Source organism: Nematolebias whitei, chromosome 18 (assembly GCF_014905685.2).
Source record: "Nematolebias whitei isolate Nwh7 chromosome 18, NemWhi1, whole genome shotgun sequence".
Classification (NCBI taxonomy): Eukaryota; Metazoa; Chordata; class Actinopteri; order Cyprinodontiformes; family Rivulidae; genus Nematolebias; species Nematolebias whitei.
The window spans coordinates 26,879,182-26,898,986 of record NC_056515.1 but is presented as its reverse complement, the minus strand read 5'-3'; the positions used below and the strand labels follow the sequence as shown (position 1 = coordinate 26,898,986).

Sequence of the window (19,805 nt, the reverse complement as noted above, 5' to 3'; positions counted from 1 at the left end):
GTTTCTTTTCATGGTTGTGGAGAGCTGGTGCCTCCAAAGGGTGGGTTACACCTTGATCAGGTCACCTGTCCATCACAGTGCTACAAAGAGATGAACGAGATAAACAACCATCACGCCCACACCTATAATTTTGAGTAGCCAGTTAATCTAATGTGCATATTTCTGGACTGTGGGGGGATACCAGAGAAAACTTATGCATGCACAGGGAGAACATGCAAATTTCACACAGAAACCTGCAATCATGTTGCTGCAAGGCACCAGCGCTAACTGCTGCGCCGAACATCCCTTCCTTAAGTTATTCTGTTTATTTCAGTTCATTTAACTTTAGTTAAAAAATGTCCCACGATGAGCTTCCTGAGCTGTTACCAGCCGTATGTCTCACACTCATGATTAACACTGAGCTGTAGCACACTGTGACTTGTTACCCTCTGCCTTCTGTGCCTGCATGTTGTCAAATTACCCTTCTGATTTCAAGAAGTCACGAACGTCTAGATGAAAACGCACTGACAGCTAAAAAACGAGATCTCTTGTATTTTATGTTTTTGCATGCTTTATCTTTATTTTATTATTTCTGGATACACATTAATTAATATTATTTTAAAATAACATCTGAGCAGAACCGTTTTAGATACTATATTGGGTTTAGAAGATTTTTCAGACTGGTTTAATAAGATGCACATTATCTTTATTTGTTCACCGTGTAGCATTGATATAGTGACCAACGAATGACTTCAGTTAAGTTCCTAATTAATTCGGTTTATACTTTTTTGCATGTGGAAAAAAATGTGATTCAGTACTCTTAAAAACAAGTTATTATTTTTTCAGATAAAACTTAGGAACCTTCAAATCATGGAACAAAAATCTTGAATATTAAATTAATATTGACAGAAAAATGTCATAATCCTTGTTTTTTGTGATAACTGATTGGAAAAAGGTTCAGTCACTGGAATAAGATGCCAGTTTTTACACAAACATGCACAGAGCAGAGCTCTGAATTGAACACATAGCACCAACCGAAGGCCTCGCTAAACTGGGTCGAAAATAGTCTGACTCTCCAGAATGTTGTTTAGATACTAGCTTTGAAATCTGTTTCAAATAAAAAACTGAAGGTGGAGTGTAAAAGAGGAGTAAGAAAGAGCCTAGGAAGCTCATGAAAAAACGCAGCAGATGATATTGTGAAGTTTGTGTACATAAATTCCTTTATGCACCTTTTGGTTTTTAGTCTGTTGGAGACGTTTGAGCATTAGTTGATTGGGTCAGGAATGTTTGTAGAGCAGCACTGTCATGGTTAGGGTAGTAGTCAATGCCCAAAGTCCAGACCGATCAGGCTAGACACTGATGGTAAAAAGGCAAAACAGATTTATTCACAAATCAAAAAACAGATTCTGACATGGCAGTAAACCTGCCCTGTGATGGACTTGCGACCCGTCCAGGGTGTACCTCGCCCCTCGCACAGTGATTGCTGGACATGGACACCGGCGACCCCCGTGACCCAAAAATGGAAGAACCGGGTAAAAGATAATGGATGAATGGATGGATGGCAGCAAACCTACAACAGAACCCGTGGTGAACGAACGCAAGATCAGAGCCAGAACAGACACATAGGGTGCATTCACACCAGCCTTGTTTAGTCCACTTTAATCGAACTCTAGTCCGTTTGCCTAGAGTCCACTTCGTTTGGGGAGGTGTGATTGTGCAATCGAACTCTGATGCGGACCAAAAAAAGCGAACTCTGGTCCGCCTAAATACCTAGGTCTGGGTTCGGTTGAAGTGAACTCTGGCGTGTTTCGAATGCAGTGTGAATGCAAGCGGACTGGAGACCGCTCCAAAAGCAGGAAGTGGTCTACAGCACAGGGCAAACAAACGCGCATTTCTCTTACCTCATACGAAGCCGTCATCCGCCTTGTGTGGAAAAGCAACATTCTCCATGGTCTTCTGCCTCATCTTCTGCACATGCTGAGTCCATTTTTGAAAAATGTTTGTTTGGCACATGAACCATAGACGAAACAAAAATCCTAAAACCGCTAAAATTTGACGCCACTCCATTTTTTTTCTCCAGAAGTAAGTTGCGCCTCTTCAGAGGTTTTCATGTTGTTTCCTTCAGTATTTCTTGGTGCAGCACCACTACAGGGGTGGGGTGGGGGGGACAGGTTGGCTCGACTGACTCAGTGCAGTGTCAATGCAAATCACATCAGCTGAAAATGTAAACTAATGTTCAGAATTTTGGTCCCCAATCGAACCTTGTTTACCGGACTGTAAGGTGGGAAAACGACCATAGAGTGTACATTACTGAACCAAAGAAACCAACTCAACCCAGGGAACTAAATGACCAACACCTGTGCAGAGAGACAAGGATCAGGTGTGAGTGGGCGGGGCCGGAGAAGAAACAAAGACAGAACCAAACACAGGAATTAAAGGAAGGTAAAAAGAGAACACAGTAATCAAAAACCCTCTCATCAAATCCAAAACACCAAAAGCACACATCATGATAAGCCCAACAGCTTTACTCTGACTTTTTAGGAAAAGTCACCCTGTGTTAGAGGGTTTATCCACATAAACACACACAAACACTTTTTGTTTAGATACTGACAAAAACAAAATTGTTTTGCATGTGTGTCTGTAAATATTTTCTCAAACTTTAGCACTGTCAGAAAATTGCCTACGTATGGTTTCCGGGGCACGACAGTTGTGCAGGTGAAAGGTCAATTTTACATCTGTGTCTGCAGTGATCCAGCAGCTCTTTAACACTTTTCCACAACATCTGCATCAAGGGGCCACATCATTGGCTGGAATTTAGATAAATCTTTGCTTTTTTACCATCTTCAGTCAGGCATGTAACACACAAACACATACCCACGCACATACCAGAGTTATTTTTAGGACAGACTGAGTTTTTTACACATCACTGATCATTGCCCTGCTGTGCAGGTGTGTGTGTCTGAGGCCAGAGGGGGATCAGAGCAAGAGAGAAAACAGAAAACCATAGATTTTAGGAATAAACTTTTGATGCGTGTTCTTAAGCTAGGCATTTAAATCTAAAGTTTATTCAAATTTCTTCAGTAAATAAAAAAGCCTAGCATTCGTTGAAGGAGGGCTTATTGCCTACAACATTTCATGCCAAAGTTTTAGAGTACGATCAACTTATTTTGAAATGTTGAACTAGATTGACCCCAAAAGTCGATCACTCCTGGATGTACCTCCAATGATTGCTTTTTAAAAAGGTTATTTAAATCCATCTATTCATTTCTGTAGCTTAACCATGACCCTTACCAAAGATCTGACCATTACCAGTGCATTCCTAACCCTTACTCTTACCCCTCTTCAATTAACTCCTAACCACTAATCCAAAAATGATGTTCCACTGCAACTGGGCTGGGCTTTGGTCCCCATAAGAACCACTCGTCCTGAATGGAAGATAATTATACCAGAACTGTTCTAAAAATGTAACACGAAGGCAGACCTTCAATAAGTAACGCCCCAAAGTGGTGGTATATTAAAATGTCTATAATTCAGGTGCACACACACATGCATGAGCAAAACCATTACGGTCCACCTTCACCTTTTGGTGGCGGGCAATAATATTTTTGTAAAATACTGTTTGAACTTTTATGAAAATGTGATCATGATATAAATCGTATTGAATTGTTTTGTGGTGTTAATTTTTTAGAACGTACCTCTTTAACACAAATAACATAAAATATATTTTCTGAAGGCCTTATGTTCTTTGTTGTCCTCTATGAAAATGTCACAATAACATCTATCCCTCTTGCATACTAAAACTATTCACTCTCAAAAGCCAATATTCACATAGGAAGTCATAAAGTGATTTGCAGGAGCTTGTAATGACTCCACTTGAGTATAATTCAGTTGATGTACAGTATCGTGCACCTTTTCTCTAATAAAAATAAAATAAAAGTAATCTAGAAGGCCTACTTTCTTGTTAAAATTGTTCCAGCTGAGACGTTATCAACAATACCAGCACTTCTTCAATTGTGGTCAGCAGTTTCCAAACTCGTATGCAGAAATATCTGTGGTAGCAACAGACTGCAAATATTTCCCCTGTGTGCACAGCCTTGTAAATCTTATTCAACTGAAACTGAGATGTGTTGTTGAGCAATGGCTGACCTAACATAAGGACAGTTGTCTCCAAAGAGGGCAAAGTCTGTATGTTTTTCCAATAGCTTTTGTGAAGTGTTGGGGGGGAAGCTGACTGAGAGCTGCTCAGGGAATGACACTTCCCTGTTGAGCCTTTTTCTTCTTAAATTAATCAATAGATGTTGATGTCTCTCATGAACCTCGGTGACCTAATTTATCTTCATGCACTGAAAAACCAAAATGTACAACTAAGTTCAAGCGGCTTTTGGAGAAATCCATCCATTATCTTTACCCACTTATTCCATTTTGGGTCACGGGGGTCGCCGGTGCCCATGTCCAGCAATCACTGGGCGAGGGGCGGGGTACACCCTGGACGGGTCGCAAGTCCATCACAGGGCCACATAGAGACAAACGAGACAAACAACCATTCACTCTCTCACTCGCACCTAGGGACAGTTTAGAGTTACCAATCAGTCTAACATGCATGTTTTTGGTCTGTGGGAGGAAACCGGAGCACCCGGAGAAAACCCACGCATGCACGTAGAGAACATGCAAACTCCACCCAGAAAGGCCCCTGGACCGGGGTTTGAACCAAGGACCTGCTCACTGAAAGGCAGCAGCTCTACCAGTTGCGCCACCGTGCTGCCCGCTTTTGGAGAAATGGTTTATAGAATTCAGCAGATCTTTTCCCTTCAAAAATCTCCTGAACCTTCATCTCCTCAGAGAGCACCTCCTCATCTAACACCTGTAACAAATGTAGCATGCCCTCACCTGCACATACTTTACACCTCTGCTCCACCTGTGTGAGGACAAGTATGTAATTGATGCATTGCAGAGTTTCTGTTGATGTTCCACCGTTGCACATTATTGTGAATAAAATCCCCCACTGAATATAAAAATGTAAAGCCAGAATATATATATATATATACATATATATATATACAGTGTTTGTATATATATATATATATATATATATATATATATATATATATATATATTGGTGTATTAGATGTTACACTTGACCCAAACAATGTCAGTTTTATCAGCCACCACCAAAACATGAAAGGGGAGTTATATTGTGTGGCTGTAAGCAAACATCAAATTTTATTAAATAAGCTTTAAAAAATTATCATTTGATATACCTCTATAACTAATAACTTCCGGAGCTAACCCAATTCATTGCTTGCAAACACATAAATGTCCATAATTTTTATCAGTTTCACAGATATTGTGGTAAACTCTGATGTATATTTTACCATATTGAGTATATTTTACCACACATTTCCAAATGGTACACATCAAGTGGCATCTTTGCTTAAAACTTTAGCGTCTAGGTTTTTTTTAAATATATATTCCTTTAAAGAATTAGGTTTTTAGTTTTGTTGTGCTCTTCTTTTAAAGTAAAGCGTCTTTGTAATGTAAAAATGTAACAAATTTCATGAAAAATCATAATTCTCTTTTATGTATCAGATGTTGGTGAAGTCCCACAAACACACTCGTGCAGTTTGACAGGTCATTCACTCATCAATTGGCAGCTGTAAACATAATATGTTTTTGCGCTTAGCTTTATTTTTAGACATCACCTACACAACACGCACCCATTCCCCTCTCACAGACAGCTGTGACTTTGGTCAGAAGGTAAGGATTGCTTCATTGTAAATTTCCGACAAAACAACGTCAAGGAGTAACATAAAAAAAAGGATGCAGCTCACACAGGCTTTTTAAAATCAAGGCTTTGATTACACTAATTTTATTGCGGTCTCAATAAATGACTTAATGAAAAGGGTATTAGCTCTATTGTTCATAAGATATGCTGTCAGTAAACAATAACTCATTGTACTCCCACGTGTTAACATTCAACTGCTAACAAAGTTACAACTCTGCTATGAATGATTTTAAGTCAGTCCCTTAAACTGATGGCGACAAAACAACAATTCAAACATTGCTCATATTTTTGTTTTGCATAGTAAAAATTAAGGAATAAAAATACTGTTTTCATGACTATCAAGCAGTCACACCTAAAATAAATCAGTTATATTGAAATCAGTTTGAAAGATGGAAAGGCAGAGAATCATTTTGCCTAGAAGTAACGGAGATGTATCAAAATGTCGAAGGCTAATCAAAACCAAAGTTTATTCTGTTTACAATGAAACAATCACACCAAAGACTCAAACAGGGCTGTTGTATGTTTTATTATGTTCCTTGCAGTTTTGAGTCATTGAAATATACATTCTTCAGCAATAACAAAACATGTATTTAAATGCATGAGGCTCAGCAGTATTACTTAAATGCATTAAAGCCCAAATCACAATGTATATACCGGTACACGAACTACTAGACCGAGCAAAGTAATCAGACATGTTTGCGGTATTATACTTGTGAAAATTTCCCAAGCGATTTTTGCTTCAGACTATAAATTCTCACTACCTGCATTCAAATGTTTGCCAAATGTCGAGCTAGTCTCCTGAACGAGTGTTCTTCTCTGTTTCTCTTAGTTTGCATCTACATTTAAAAGAGGATGTTAACAGTGTTTAATGTTTGTAAAGGGCATTTACACTTGATTCTAAATGTAAATTGATGTAAGCCAAAATAATTTATAATAATTGTGAAAATGTGTAGCTAGATGTTACAGCACTTGTGGGGGAAGCTTGAAAATCTTCTCTATTTTGTTAAAACGTGTTACAACCAGCGCAGTCTAAATGCGATTCATTTCTGTTACTGTTCTTCACAAAAACAATTTGAAGAAAGGCTAGCCAACAAGTTCTCATAAAAAACGCTGTCCTCACCCTCAAGGGTGAAACTCAGATTGGGTCTCACAGAGGAGGAAAACACCAAACCATGTGTTAACGGCTCAGATTCAGCTGCTTTCCTGTAATACAATAGCTCATTATTTAGACCCTCACTCTCACACACACAATGGGGCAGCTTCAGACCATCAGATTAGTGGAGATTGACCCCTTGCCCACCCCGAAACAACTTCCCTTTTGCTCTAAACCAATCGAAATGCAGGGTTGGCAGAAAGTGTAATGTGAAACCAGTGGTCCTAGTTCAACACTTGGGACCTCGGACACAGCTGTAGGCCAACAGGAACAGCAGCTGTAGTCTTTCACACTCTCATTTGCTCTGAATTTCCTCACTGTGTTGCACACTAGCCACCGTCCGCTGCTCACTCATTCAGAATTATCTGGGCGAGAAGCAGACTCACAACTCGGGAGAGCTTTGTGGGATTTACAATGTGGACTGCTGCTGTGGATTAGTCATTTTGGTGGCTTGCTGTATGTGTGACACATTGTGTTTCCATCCGTCTATCTGAAGTGGACACATTAAGGATTTAATTGCTTGAAAGCTATCTTGGTTGCATGTAGGAGCTGTAAAACATCTGCATCAGCCAAGTGGGCCTTGTTACGGTGTGGAGGGTGGATGATGCAGTGTGTCTTCTTCCTCTCCCCTCAGCTGAGCGCCGGATCACCCTGTAGCTGTGAGGTCGGCTCTGACGGAACAAAGAAGAAGAAATCCAAGAACCTGTAAGTTCTAAAACCTCTAAAGAAAACGTCTATGCTATGCCTCTTTTCTCATCATTTTCACTGTCATTCTAATCAGATTAAAACAGCATCAGTGAAGGTATGCTGGTGTAGATTCTCAGTTATTCAGGACATGGTAAATGCAAAAGAAAAAACAAAACAAAAACAAGTGGACTTCTATTCTGTGGTTCAACTACAAAATAAAAGTCCATTTTTGGGCAGCATTATTGCAGCGTTCAATTCATAGCTTGAGTGTGTGAGAGAAAAAAGGGAATAACGAAGGAGTGAACAGAAGTGACATTGATGGATTAAATCATCAAGGCTTCTGTGTTGATTAATTAGCTTTTATTCTCATGCTATTTCAATCAAAAAAACAATCTCACTCCCAGTCAATTATTTTAAAACAAGCTACTGTCCAAAAAGATGTGGAGTGATTGCAACTCAGTTAGGTTTTTAGGACTTGAAAAAGTTGGCTTAGATGTGATTGGAATAATGGAGAGGCGTTCTAATGATTGTCCCAGTTAAACTGACATTTTAATATTGTTTATGTATTCATTCAGGCTTTTAGCAAAAGTGATCTTCTCTGACACTGCTAATAAAATGGCCAACATATTCTTAAATCAGTTGTAAATACAGGGCGTGATGCTCAGGTGTGTGGCACCATATGTGTGTGACATTTTCCGAGGTGAGCACAGTGATCTGTGTGTGTGTGTATGTTTTGTGTGAATCGGGTGATTCTAGATTCTGACCTTTAGGGGTGCTTAGCCCCCCAGTGCTGACAATGGCTCTTGGCTTGAAAAACTCAGTGGCCACTCGTCAGAAGCATCCGTGATATGTGTGTGTGTGTGGTGGTGGGGGCGTCTGGGGGTCCTCCTCCAGAAAATTTTGAATAAAGTAGATGCCATTTCCTGCATTCTGGTGTATTTTAACAGTTTTTTAAACATCTCTGTTTACCTATATAAGTAACACTTGATTCAATAACTATTTTAGAGTTAAAGGCACAACAAAAAGTAACCTGACCAACAGCTCTCCTTGTGTGAATAGAGCTCTCATGCTACCTAACCCCCAGGAAAAAGGGGTGGAGCTCCTGCAGGTAAGGGGTGTTTCACCTCAGGACAAATTGAGATCACTAATTGGTCAGTTGCTGACAAGCCTGCTGGATTGATTGACAGGTGGTGTTGAGGATCCGACTCGTGCAAGAAAATCAGATTTTACTGGCTCGTTTAGGAGTGTCATCCATTATTATTCTAAATTTATCCAACCTTTTGGTGAATCTAAGGTTTGAGATCTAAGCTTCCTACAAAATCCTAATGATGGTTTCTTAATTTTTCAGAAGTGCGGAGTTCAAATGTAGGGGTGCCTGAGCACCCCCAAAAAGAGGCTAAAATTGTGACTGATGTAACTGATCTTGATGCTTCTGTGATTCCTCATTTGTTCCCTCTCCTTTCCTTAAAGAGAAAGATACTTTAATTTACCTTAAGAGCCAAAAAATTATGGCTCAGGTTCATCCATGAACACGCTAGATGCCACTTTCCTGTCCAGGGAGTTTTTATTTAATTTTTTTGTGCTGTCTAGTTCAATAGCAGATAGAGTGATTAAAATTATCCAGGTTTTTCTCCACTAGTAATCAGGACAATGTTGTCTTTCTGTCAGCGGCTGCAAACAGATTGAACAGCTTTTTTATTTGCGTTGTTAAATCTGGCAATCAAAGTTTACAGAATTGATTTTAGCGATAGTGTTTTCTATTCATTCTAGAAAATCTAGAAGGCTCGATCATTTTCTATTTTAGGAGTTTTTGTATTATCCAGTTTAGTGATGGATTTGGGGTAGATTTCACACTCAAATTTACTCAAAGATCACTCTGTTGCTCTACAAAAACATGTCAGAACTAGTTTTTAAAATGGATTTCTTTTTATGTCTTTTGGCTGTGAGATGGGTCACAGTTCACAAATGGGCAGGGGTAAACTCTTGACTGCACTGGTTTGTCAGATTAGGTTTATCTGAAATGTGAAGCAGCTTCACATATTATCAGGTCTTAGCTTGTGTACACATTTTTATCACACAGATGTCTATACTTTCCTCCTTGCATCAGTTCTATAGTTTGAATTTTTTCTTTAGGTAAATACCCGATAAGCTTCCCAGGTGTGACGGCAAACAGCTTGAATGAGTTTGTCTTTTATTGTTTGACATGAAACATCTGTGCTGACTCTGATGACAGCTATATAAAGGAAGAGTTTGCCTTTTGTTGATAAAGTATCTTTCTGTCTCTCTTCTGTCATCACAAGTCAATATACTGAGTGTGATTCACAAAGCTTTTTGGCCTAGTGGAATCTGTGGATTAGTTTTGTGTCATCACTTTTATAATTTGGTTTATTGTTCATTAGTTTTTACCTGCTTTCCACCATTTTTCATTAGGCTTGTCTGTAAACCAGTAGCAAAGGCATTATCTGCTTTTTCATATTAAGTCACCTAAATAAACATGCTCTCAACACAGTATCGTCCTGTGTTACTCAGAGGAGTACAAATTCAATAAGTTGGTGCTAAAGATTGAAATCTCTGACCTCCAGCCAAGCATGAAGGAAATGAAATTATTTCCTGCAGATGTAGGAGGCTGATATTTAACATATGGAAAAGACCACAGGAGCCAGCAAATGTAACAAAGAAATATATGTGACATGGTGAAATCATTTTGATTCTGTTATAGATTTTAAGAATGCGCTCTTTGACCTTAGGTCCAAATGATTTTTTTTTTTTTTTTTTTTGCTTGATCTGTCTCTTACTGGTGATAACACTATAGATTTCTTCTTATCCCTCCTTTCCTTAATAATTTGCACACTGCATGTTCGTGCACAGATATGAACTGGGTCAGACTTAAAGTTAGAAATGCACAAGCCAGTAAATTTTAAAATGCTGCAAGTCAGATTTAGTGGCTTTGCTTAGTCTTTTTGTGTCTAGAAGGAAAATGTTTTTGCGATAAGAAGAAATGGGTCAGTAGGGGAGCAAGGAGCACCTTTTGAAAAGTATAATAAAAGCTTACTGACAGTGACTCTAAAGGAGAAAGGGTTTGGCGTTTTGCCGGAGGAGGCCTGATTTGGAGTAGCTCTACCTTCCAACTTACTGTCTGTAAATGAATTCCCCATCTTGGTGCAAGATACCACAAGACACCATTAGAGGTCTTGTAGAGTCCATTCCTTAGTCCGTCACAACTTGTGCAGGACCAACAGCATATTAGGCAAGTGTGGTCACAATGGTTTTATCTTGTTTGCAGAAATGTACAAATGTACTTTCTTTGTCTAATATTTCTTCTGTTCACTGCTAAAAATGAATACTTTGTCCTCACACTCATGCATTAATTGTGTTCTTCTAATTCCTGAATTTGAGCTCCCCCCCCCCCCCCCCCCAACCCCCTCACCTCCCACACATGCACTTCTCTATATACATTTTTCTTCCTGTATTTAGTTTCTGGATCCGACACAGCTGTTTTCCTGGGATTGTCTATTTGATCTCTTCCTCTCCCTCCCATTTAGTCTCCCCCTTTTTAGTCAGTCCAGGTGTTTTGGAACATTTAGCTGTAAAACTCTAAACCTACTCCACCTAAAATAGACAAGATTAACACAAAATGAAACATGAGTTTGTCAACAGATTATCTACAAACTTAAAAATTACGTCTTTTTCAAATTGATCATATAATGTGTAAATACTGAATGTCTCAGCGTGGTTAGAACTCCTCTAATGTCAGCTCATAAAGGCAATACATTTAGACAGATGGAGTGGACCAATAACAAAAACCCAACACTTATGACATCTGTGTGTTTCTCCTTCACACTGGTGATCCATAGAATTGTGCAGTACATGTATACTGAAGGTTTTTACTGGTATATGAACTTTTTGCTGCCAAGGTATGTGTAAGGTTCATTTCTGTGATGGGAAAGTTAGCCACGTTAAATGTGTTACAGTTGACACGGCTGCTCTGACCCAACTCATTGGAGGGCTTTTGTGAACCATTTACAGTTACTGATGTGATAAGAACATTTCCTTATACAAGTTTTATTTACAGCTTTAAGGTCCTGTTGAACTGAACTTATGGGGTTTGTGCAGGGAATTAAAAAAAGTTGCAGTATACCTCAAAAACTGTTTGTATTTATTTACATTTTGTGCCAGCGCCTATGGATAGTACACTTTACTTTTTCAATTTTTATCTACATCTACTCATCAGAAACACTTACTCCTTGTCAAGGACTACAGAATGCAAAGTATGGCTTTAATAAAGACTTGTTATAGCATCTTTGAGCCAGAAGTTAAAGGCCATCGCTTTTGTTGCAATGAACAGTAGAACATATCACCAGAATCTTCACCAGCATAGTAGAACATATCATTACATTAGTCAAGCTTTGCTTAAAGGGTAAACTTTATCCCATCGAAAAAGCTTGCCAGACCCCGCAGAAGGAATCCATCTCCTAAACTCTGCATGTGGATTGGGCAAGATCAGAGTCCGCCTTCTCCAGACCTCCTGGACTATATAAAGCTCCAGCAGAGCCTCTTAGGGGTTAGAGGAATGTGATTACCAAACAAACCCCCTGGTTCTGACCACTGCCACTCCTGACACATGCTTACTTGCAGCTGAGTTCATGCCTGCATCCATGTTTTCCATCATGGTTGATTTCTCAGAGAAATACCTGGAAAGGTAAGAAAGCAGCTGTGGATGTGTGTGAATTCTTCATTTGTGTGGAACTATTCTGCGTCCTGCAGAGATCATTGCTTTTAGGGTGGTATGAGGCTATCTCCTCTACTTGGATTTTATTTGACAGTCGCAGTGAGGGATAAGAATCCCTTGTGAGGCTGAGGTGAATGAACTATTTTGGAGGAAGCAGCTTTAACTTATAACTTGAGGCTGTCCCTTTTTCCCATTTGATGTGGCCTGGATTTCTGAAATAGAACTGCTCATGTGCTCTTCTGTGACTAGAAAGGTGATTTGTCTCAGGAATAGAGATCTTTTTTTATCTTGACTAACAGATTGTGAATGTAATGGTGTTATATTTATGAACCAACTTTAGAACAATTTCTTTTTCATTGTTCTTCTAGGAATATTGCCAAGAGACTGTCTCTTGATTATAAAGCTCTTTCAGGAATATTTTTTGTCTTAGATATATTGCTATTTGTTTCTTTTGAATAGCTTATGTCTCTGAACTGTTTAGTCTGTGAGGAAAGTGCAGCACATAACCTTTACATTTGCTAGGATTTTTTTTTTTTTAGATGGAGCCTAAATTATTTATTTACTAAGTAACAGACACTGTGACACTAAACTAGACCAATTATACTCTCACATACACAAACACATAAACAGGCTCATGCGTCGGCACAGCATATTTTGTAAGTTATGTCCCATATGCACTTTGCTAAAACAAAGACAAAGGAGTTACCAAATGCTTGAACGTTGCTTTGCTGTGTACCTCATCTTCCATTACTGTCACAGATAAAGCCTTGTGGATAGATAAGTGAGATGAAAATAGGCAGTGCTATTGCTTTCTGCATGTATGGTACATTGTGATCTGCATCGTGTCTGTCTTCAGTTCTCCCAATGTGCCACCGGAGCCTTTCCCTGAGAGTGCGGCCTACTTTTTAGAACACCAGGAATAGCCAGAGGCTTGCTATTAGCGCCAACTAATGTGAGCCGAGCAAAGAGGGAATAAAAAGGATAGGAAGCTACAGATAATTGCAGAGCAAAAGACCTCTTGGTCCTTCGCTCGAGCACTTAAAGTGTTTTCTCTGAAGTAAGGACACAAGCAGGCAGGCATGTGTGGACAAGGTACTGGCATGTTACAAACGGCTTGCTGAGCAGTGGGGCAGAAATTTCTGGGTTGTTACTTCAGATCAAAGATCATCTTAATTTGATAATCTTTGTCAGAGAATGTGTTAGCCTCTTAACAGATCAACTTAAGTACAGGCAGTTATTGGGTGTATTAAATCAAATGGAGGGTGATGAATGGCTAATGGTATTAGGACTAGTGGGAGGGTGGGCTAGGGAGCTGGAAAGATGCATTGAGGTGGAAATAAATGGAGGGTTACTCAGACCAGGAGAAGAGCTGTTAGCACTTAAAGAGCAGAGGTGCAAAGAACACTTGATTAGCCAAAGTCAAGTTCTGGACAAACTCAAACAAAGAAGTCAATGATACTTTATTTTATTTTGTAACATCTAAAACTCTGGAGATCCTTGGCACAACAATAACTACATAAAATTACCCTTTGCATCTCTCCTGTGTCTGCTAAGCCCTCAAATATATATTGATGCTTCAACATGCAAACCTCTTAAGTTCAGTCAGCAAAAACTTTGCAGTTGTGAGGTTGAAGAAATGACGCAATGGATCAGAGATGCTTAGGCGAGTTTTGACAGTTTCGTTATTCGATAAGCATGTGTGGACATGTGGATGTCCTCTCTGTGACACTTATACAATATAAATAAATGTGTGTTAATCCACACTAAGATGCAGGACTACGGTATATGATCACTGGGAAGAAATATTTCACTTAATTGAAAAATTACTTTCTGAGTTATTTTCCCCCAACCAGGTATTGCTGCTATCAGTTTATCCAGCGTGCATTGATTAACAGATGCATCTGTATTGGTTTGAGGCTTTGAAAACCGGTCTTAGATCATTTTTTGAATAACGCAATCTCTTTGTTTGCAGTATCTTTTAGCACCCACACGGTGGCAGGAGAGAAATATTAATTTTCTTTTCAGTCACTACTGTGACGACATTATTATCACATCTTTCTCACATGAGCTAAGCCTGTTTGAATCCAGACAAATAATAAAACATCTTCTGTCAACCCTCAGCATACTTTCCATTCCTTATGAAATATCATTTTCTTGCTTTCACTCACATGCTCTAACTAGACAGAGGCTTCCTTTTAGTTATACAGTTGCCTTAAGTTCAACCTAAAAATAGATTTATCCAATAGATTCTGTTCTGGTGTCATGTGTCTATTTAACAGCTTGAGAGGTTTTATATTTGTATTTGTGCCCTTAAAGCTTTAAACTTTATACTATTTTTAGGGGCATGGCATTAGAGAGCCTGTTGTTTCCCTCTACCAGGGGCCTGCCTACATTCAAGCTCAGCAGTCAAGCATCTGGATTTGAGGCTGTTTCAAACAGAGCACTTGTGTTATTTCAGTCAATGGATGAGTCATCCTACGGTGTGCGGAGGTTTAAATAAACCTAAAAGAATTTTTTTTTTCTGTTACCTGGCCCAGAAAGAGGGAAGAAAACAGCTCTCATCTTGCTCTTATTCTATACATACACTTTCAGATTCAGTTTCATTAAATGCCTCCATTCTGGTGATTTTGTTAGAAAGAGTTTAACATAAGTATTTAGACCAGCTTAACCTTCTTTACAAACCCAAACACACCCAAATCAATCAGTATAGGAAGTCTCAGTCATTCAGTGGTGTAGTGTATGTGATACATGGGCATACAGAGTATACCCACTAGAAAAGCTTGGTAATTCTGGTATACCCGCTTAAAAGTGCCCAATGATACGAGTCCATGTCATGTATCATTGGCAATGATACTTACTACTTAATACTTGAACATGTTCGGCTTTGATACTGTTTTATAAATTCTATGTTTTTAATACAAAGCCAACTGTTGTACAAAGTTTGTTGAACATTTATTCAAATAAAACCGTCAGAGAAAAATTGAAATGTTCAATATGCTTAAGAATCTAAATAAATCAACAATTACATTAAACTAAATGGTGTACTTTGGTTTCTAAGCATAGTATATCCACTAAAAATGTAGACTACACCACTGCAGTCATTATAATATGAAAGTTCTTCAGCTGATCTTTCAACAGCTTGTTCTCTTGTCTGAACTTGTATACTGGCAGGTTTTTACTGTTTCTGTCTCGCATAAGTCAGAAATACTTATATTATCAGCTGATTGGCTTCTCTGTCTAGTATGAAACAGCCTTACTTTTACACAAGCACAAATAGATAGATAGATAGACAGACAGACAGACAGACAGACAGACAGACAGACAGACAGACAGACAGACGGATAGATGGATGGATGGATGGATACTTTATTGTCCCCAAGGGGAAATTTGTCTTGGACATTGCACACTAACAAAACTTCTTCCACAATTAAATACACTACAACCAATAACTATATAATAAATAAATAAACTACCTCTTCCTTTTATTCCCTGCATGCAGTCGTGCACACAATAGTAGAGATTTCCAGCACCTGTGATAAGCATCCAAGTACCATTTAGGCAGGCATGTGTTGGCACAGTTGCAGAGGCGTTCTTGGAAATAGTTTAACAGGATATCTTTCATCACTCATATATCTAAGTACAGTAGGCTATATTTGATAATGCCAGTTTCATTCTCTTGTGTATGTTTGAATGACAAGTGTCTATAATTGGAAGTGCTGTTTCTTAATTTGGGGAGTGCATTGCTCTCCTGGGTGGCTGTGGGTTGGAACAGCTTGCAGTGATTAGGCTCAGCTAGCTCACATCGCTGTGCTGCGTTTTAGCGGGCCAGTCAATCCACAGTGGAAATCAAAAGCAGGAACACAGGAAATGGGTGTTGAGTGAGGTCACATCCCAATGAGGAAGCACGTGCTTCAGGTCGGGAAAAGCCAGGACGTGTACCATGGGATTATGGGAATGTGCCGATTCCTCTTGGACCCCATGGGTACCAAGCACTGGTTTCTAGCTGAGTCTTGATGTGGTGCATGTGTAGCATCAGTATCTCTCTGTATGAGGTAGTGAGAGACAGGAAGGACCGATGAGGCAGGTGGTTAGGAGCTTTTGGATGATGATCCTGGAACAAAAGCTGCAGAAGGGATGTCACTGTGCCCTTTTGCCCTTGCCCTGGGTCAACTTTGTCTCAGCAACTCCTGTGGGCATAAGTAAAATGGTGTGATGAAGTAGAGGAGTGAGGACTGACTCTCTCCTCCTTTGTCACGTTTGCTTAGTCCCTGTCAAGCAATCTGCCAGGGATGTTCTCGAGGAAAGACTGTACAAGATATTAGATTGGCAAGCGAGACGCTGACAAGAAGTGAGGAAAAGGAGATTTACCTTTTGGAAAACTGTCCTATCGACATAACCCGGCTGAAGACAGCAATGTACACAGCTTTTATCCTTATTTTTTGTGGTTTGACTTTTTACAAAGTGGATTCATCGTAGTGAAGAGCTTAGTTGACAATTCCATGTTTGGATTGTTTCCATTGTGGATTAGGACTTTGAAATATCAACGTGCTTCCTTAATGTTTTTTTTTCCATCTTTATTTTCTTTATTCTTTTTCATTTCCTTTTGTATTCCACCAACATTTTCCTCTCCTTCAGCATTCACATTCATTTATAACAACTACCTCATTTTCCTTTCTTGTCTTTTTTCACTCAGGGCCAAAGACATGAAGAATCGGCTGGCTTTCCTGCGGAGGCGGAATGAGTCCCCAGGAAGTAACTCAGCCGGCAAGTTGGACAAAACCATGAAGTCAGTCAAGTAAGTGGCCACTTCCTGACAGCATGAGCTTGTGGGTGTGAGTGTGAAACAGTTTTGTGGATCTCGCCACAGCTGGTGGTGACCCTGTGGTGGCAAACAGAGAGATGGGAGTGTCCATGTAGGGTGGAATTCAAAAATGAATGAGAAATATGTGAGTAGGATAGACATATCAGAGAAATTAATTTAAAAAAAATTAAATACAATTTTTAACCTTTGGCTGAAATATATTTAGCAAACTGAGCCGTATGCATATGTTTTTTTACTACTAAAAAATCTAACTATAAACAATTTGGGCAATATTTTCTTTATGAAATGTAACACAAAGTAATTAGAAAGGTCTACATTTATGCATATACATATAAGTTGAGTGCTTATATTTTATTTAAAAGATATCACATTAAAAAGTGTAATCTTAATTAAGTTGCATTGTTTGGTGTGAAATTTACTATTTAAATCCGACAATTACAGAAAGTTGTCCAAATTGTCCAGTCTTTTATTATAATTACACAAGCAAAACCGTTTTCCTGCATTAACATACAGAAGTTTCTCCAAGGTGGATTTCAGAGAGGGTAAAAAAGACATTCATTTCACCATTGAGAGGCAGCAGGGGGCAGACAGTGCTGTGTCGGTGGAGGAAGGTCATTAAAGCCAAGAACACGTTCTGATTGGCTGGTTGAAGCCCCTCCCCCTGCTGCCTTACATTGGCAAATATAAAAGCCAACCCCCATGACAGCGAAGCAGGCAGACTCATGGCAAACAGTGTTGATGCTGTCCTCAAGACACAACTGAATGTGTCAGATTAGAGTGGAGGGAAGCAGCGGACAGGAATCATCTGCTCAGACATTTCCACTCACCTACGTAGCACAGATTTAAGTCCTGCGGATGGGTCACACAATGAGAAACCTGGCTGAAATGGGCTTGTTAAAGAACCGCTCTGCTTTCATCTGCAGGCCCACCCCAGAGGAAGCAATGAAATGGGGGGACTCTCTTGACAAGCTGCTGACACACAAATGTAAGTTTTTGATCCATTTCTTTTTTCTCGTTTTCCAAGCTCATCTTTCCTCTATATTGCCAAGAAACAGGAGCATCGTGGATGCTTGCAGGAGTAGGAGAAGGCTGTGAACTTGAAAATATACATATAAAGATAAAAATACATAGATTGCACACATGCGACTGATGTAATTTGATCGACTCAATCCTAATGCAGTCCATATTTTAGATGGCAAGGCAACACCAAAACGTGTTGCTATTTTAAGCTTTTACACCCCCCTCCCACCACCACCACCAATTTTTTTAAAGAAAAACACTAACTCAAAGCCAGCGCTACATCTGTTATCCATTCAGCGTTGCTGGCCCCTTTATTCACCCTCTTCTCATTTCCTCTCATCCACATCTTACCTCACTCCTGCTTGCCAGAATGAGGTAAGAGATGACAGCCAACATTGGCTCTGTTTATCAGCATAGCTGATTCATGGGAACGGAAAGGTGCAGATGGGATCCGTGGGTGGATGCTGTTCCTGTAATTCTTTCCTTCGGATGCCCTTTCCTTAAATCATTAACTGGACAGAAACATAAAAGACCAAGCTGCTAAAGCTATTTTGGTTTCCCTGAATACAAAACAGACATTTCTGTATTTGCTTTTGGTGCTACTGGAACAGTCATTAGTCTGAAAATTAAGGAATTATAGTTACTGGGTGATATCACTTAGACACTGTCTTGGATTTTGATAAATTCTGCCATGTTACAAAAATGTTCACGCCCCATTTTATTATAACCACATGACTTAAAAGCAGCCAGTCACATATTTATATATTTTAGACTGAAACTTCAACTGTGAGGTTGCCATGGCTCTCTTCTCTTTGTTTATCATCCTCCTCTGCTTTTCCTCAGATGGTCTGGCAGCCTTCAGAGCTTTCCTGCGCACAGAGTTCAGCGAAGAGAACCTGGAATTTTGGCTAGCATGCGAGGAATACAAGAAGGTCAAGTCGCAGTCTAAGATGGCCTCAAAAGCCAAGAAAATCTTTTCAGAATACATTGCTATACAGTCTTGTAAAGAGGTGAGTTAGAGTGAGATGCTGTTGATCGAATCATCATCGCACATGTGTGGCCCCATTCCTTTGTTTTAGACCACTCTCACCTGATTTACCATTTCCTCCTGCAGGTGAATCTGGATTCATACACTAGAGACCACACTAAGGACAACCTGCAGAATGTGACACGCTCCTGCTTTGACTTAGCGCAGAGGCGGATATATGGGCTGATGGAAAAGGACTCTTACCCCCGCTTCCTTCGCTCTGAACTCTACTTGGACTTAATCAACCAAAAAAAGTCCAGCGCCACGTCCACTTCATCTTCATCTTAAGACACGAGGAAGAACATGAGGAGCAAAGAACAATGATGACAGAAACTAAAGGGCAGACTTGGAAAAACAGAAAAAAAAACCATAACAAACAAAAACAAAGTGGGTGGGATGTGAGCATTGCGGTTGGCCTTTTTTATTTTGTGTGTGTATGTGTCATCCTGTTCATTCTGACTGTTACGTGTTCATGATGTGAAGACACAGCAAAGCTATGGCAATGCAAAGGACCAGGTGGATGGATGAATGGATAAATGTTACTAAAAATACAAAAGCCTGTATACAGAGGCTGGACGCTTGTCTGATCACTGTTTTGTCATTATT

General features: G+C 39.5%; 1 protein-coding gene across 1 annotated transcript in view; it reads left to right on the top strand.

Moving 5' to 3' along the window:
• rgs3a (regulator of G protein signaling 3a) overlaps positions 1 to 19,566 on the top strand; it is a 140,193-nt gene extending 120,627 nt beyond the window's left edge. The window contains exons 20-24 of the mRNA XM_037692167.1: positions 7,549 to 7,619; positions 17,024 to 17,125; positions 18,076 to 18,137; positions 19,016 to 19,182; positions 19,287 to 19,566. Coding sequence (XP_037548095.1) covers positions 7,549 to 7,619; positions 17,024 to 17,125; positions 18,076 to 18,137; positions 19,016 to 19,182; positions 19,287 to 19,487 — 603 coding nt within the window. The 3' untranslated portion in view covers positions 19,488 to 19,566. The remainder of the gene's footprint in view (positions 1 to 7,548; positions 7,620 to 17,023; positions 17,126 to 18,075; positions 18,138 to 19,015; positions 19,183 to 19,286) is intronic.
• Positions 19,567 to 19,805: the final 239 nt, after the last annotated feature.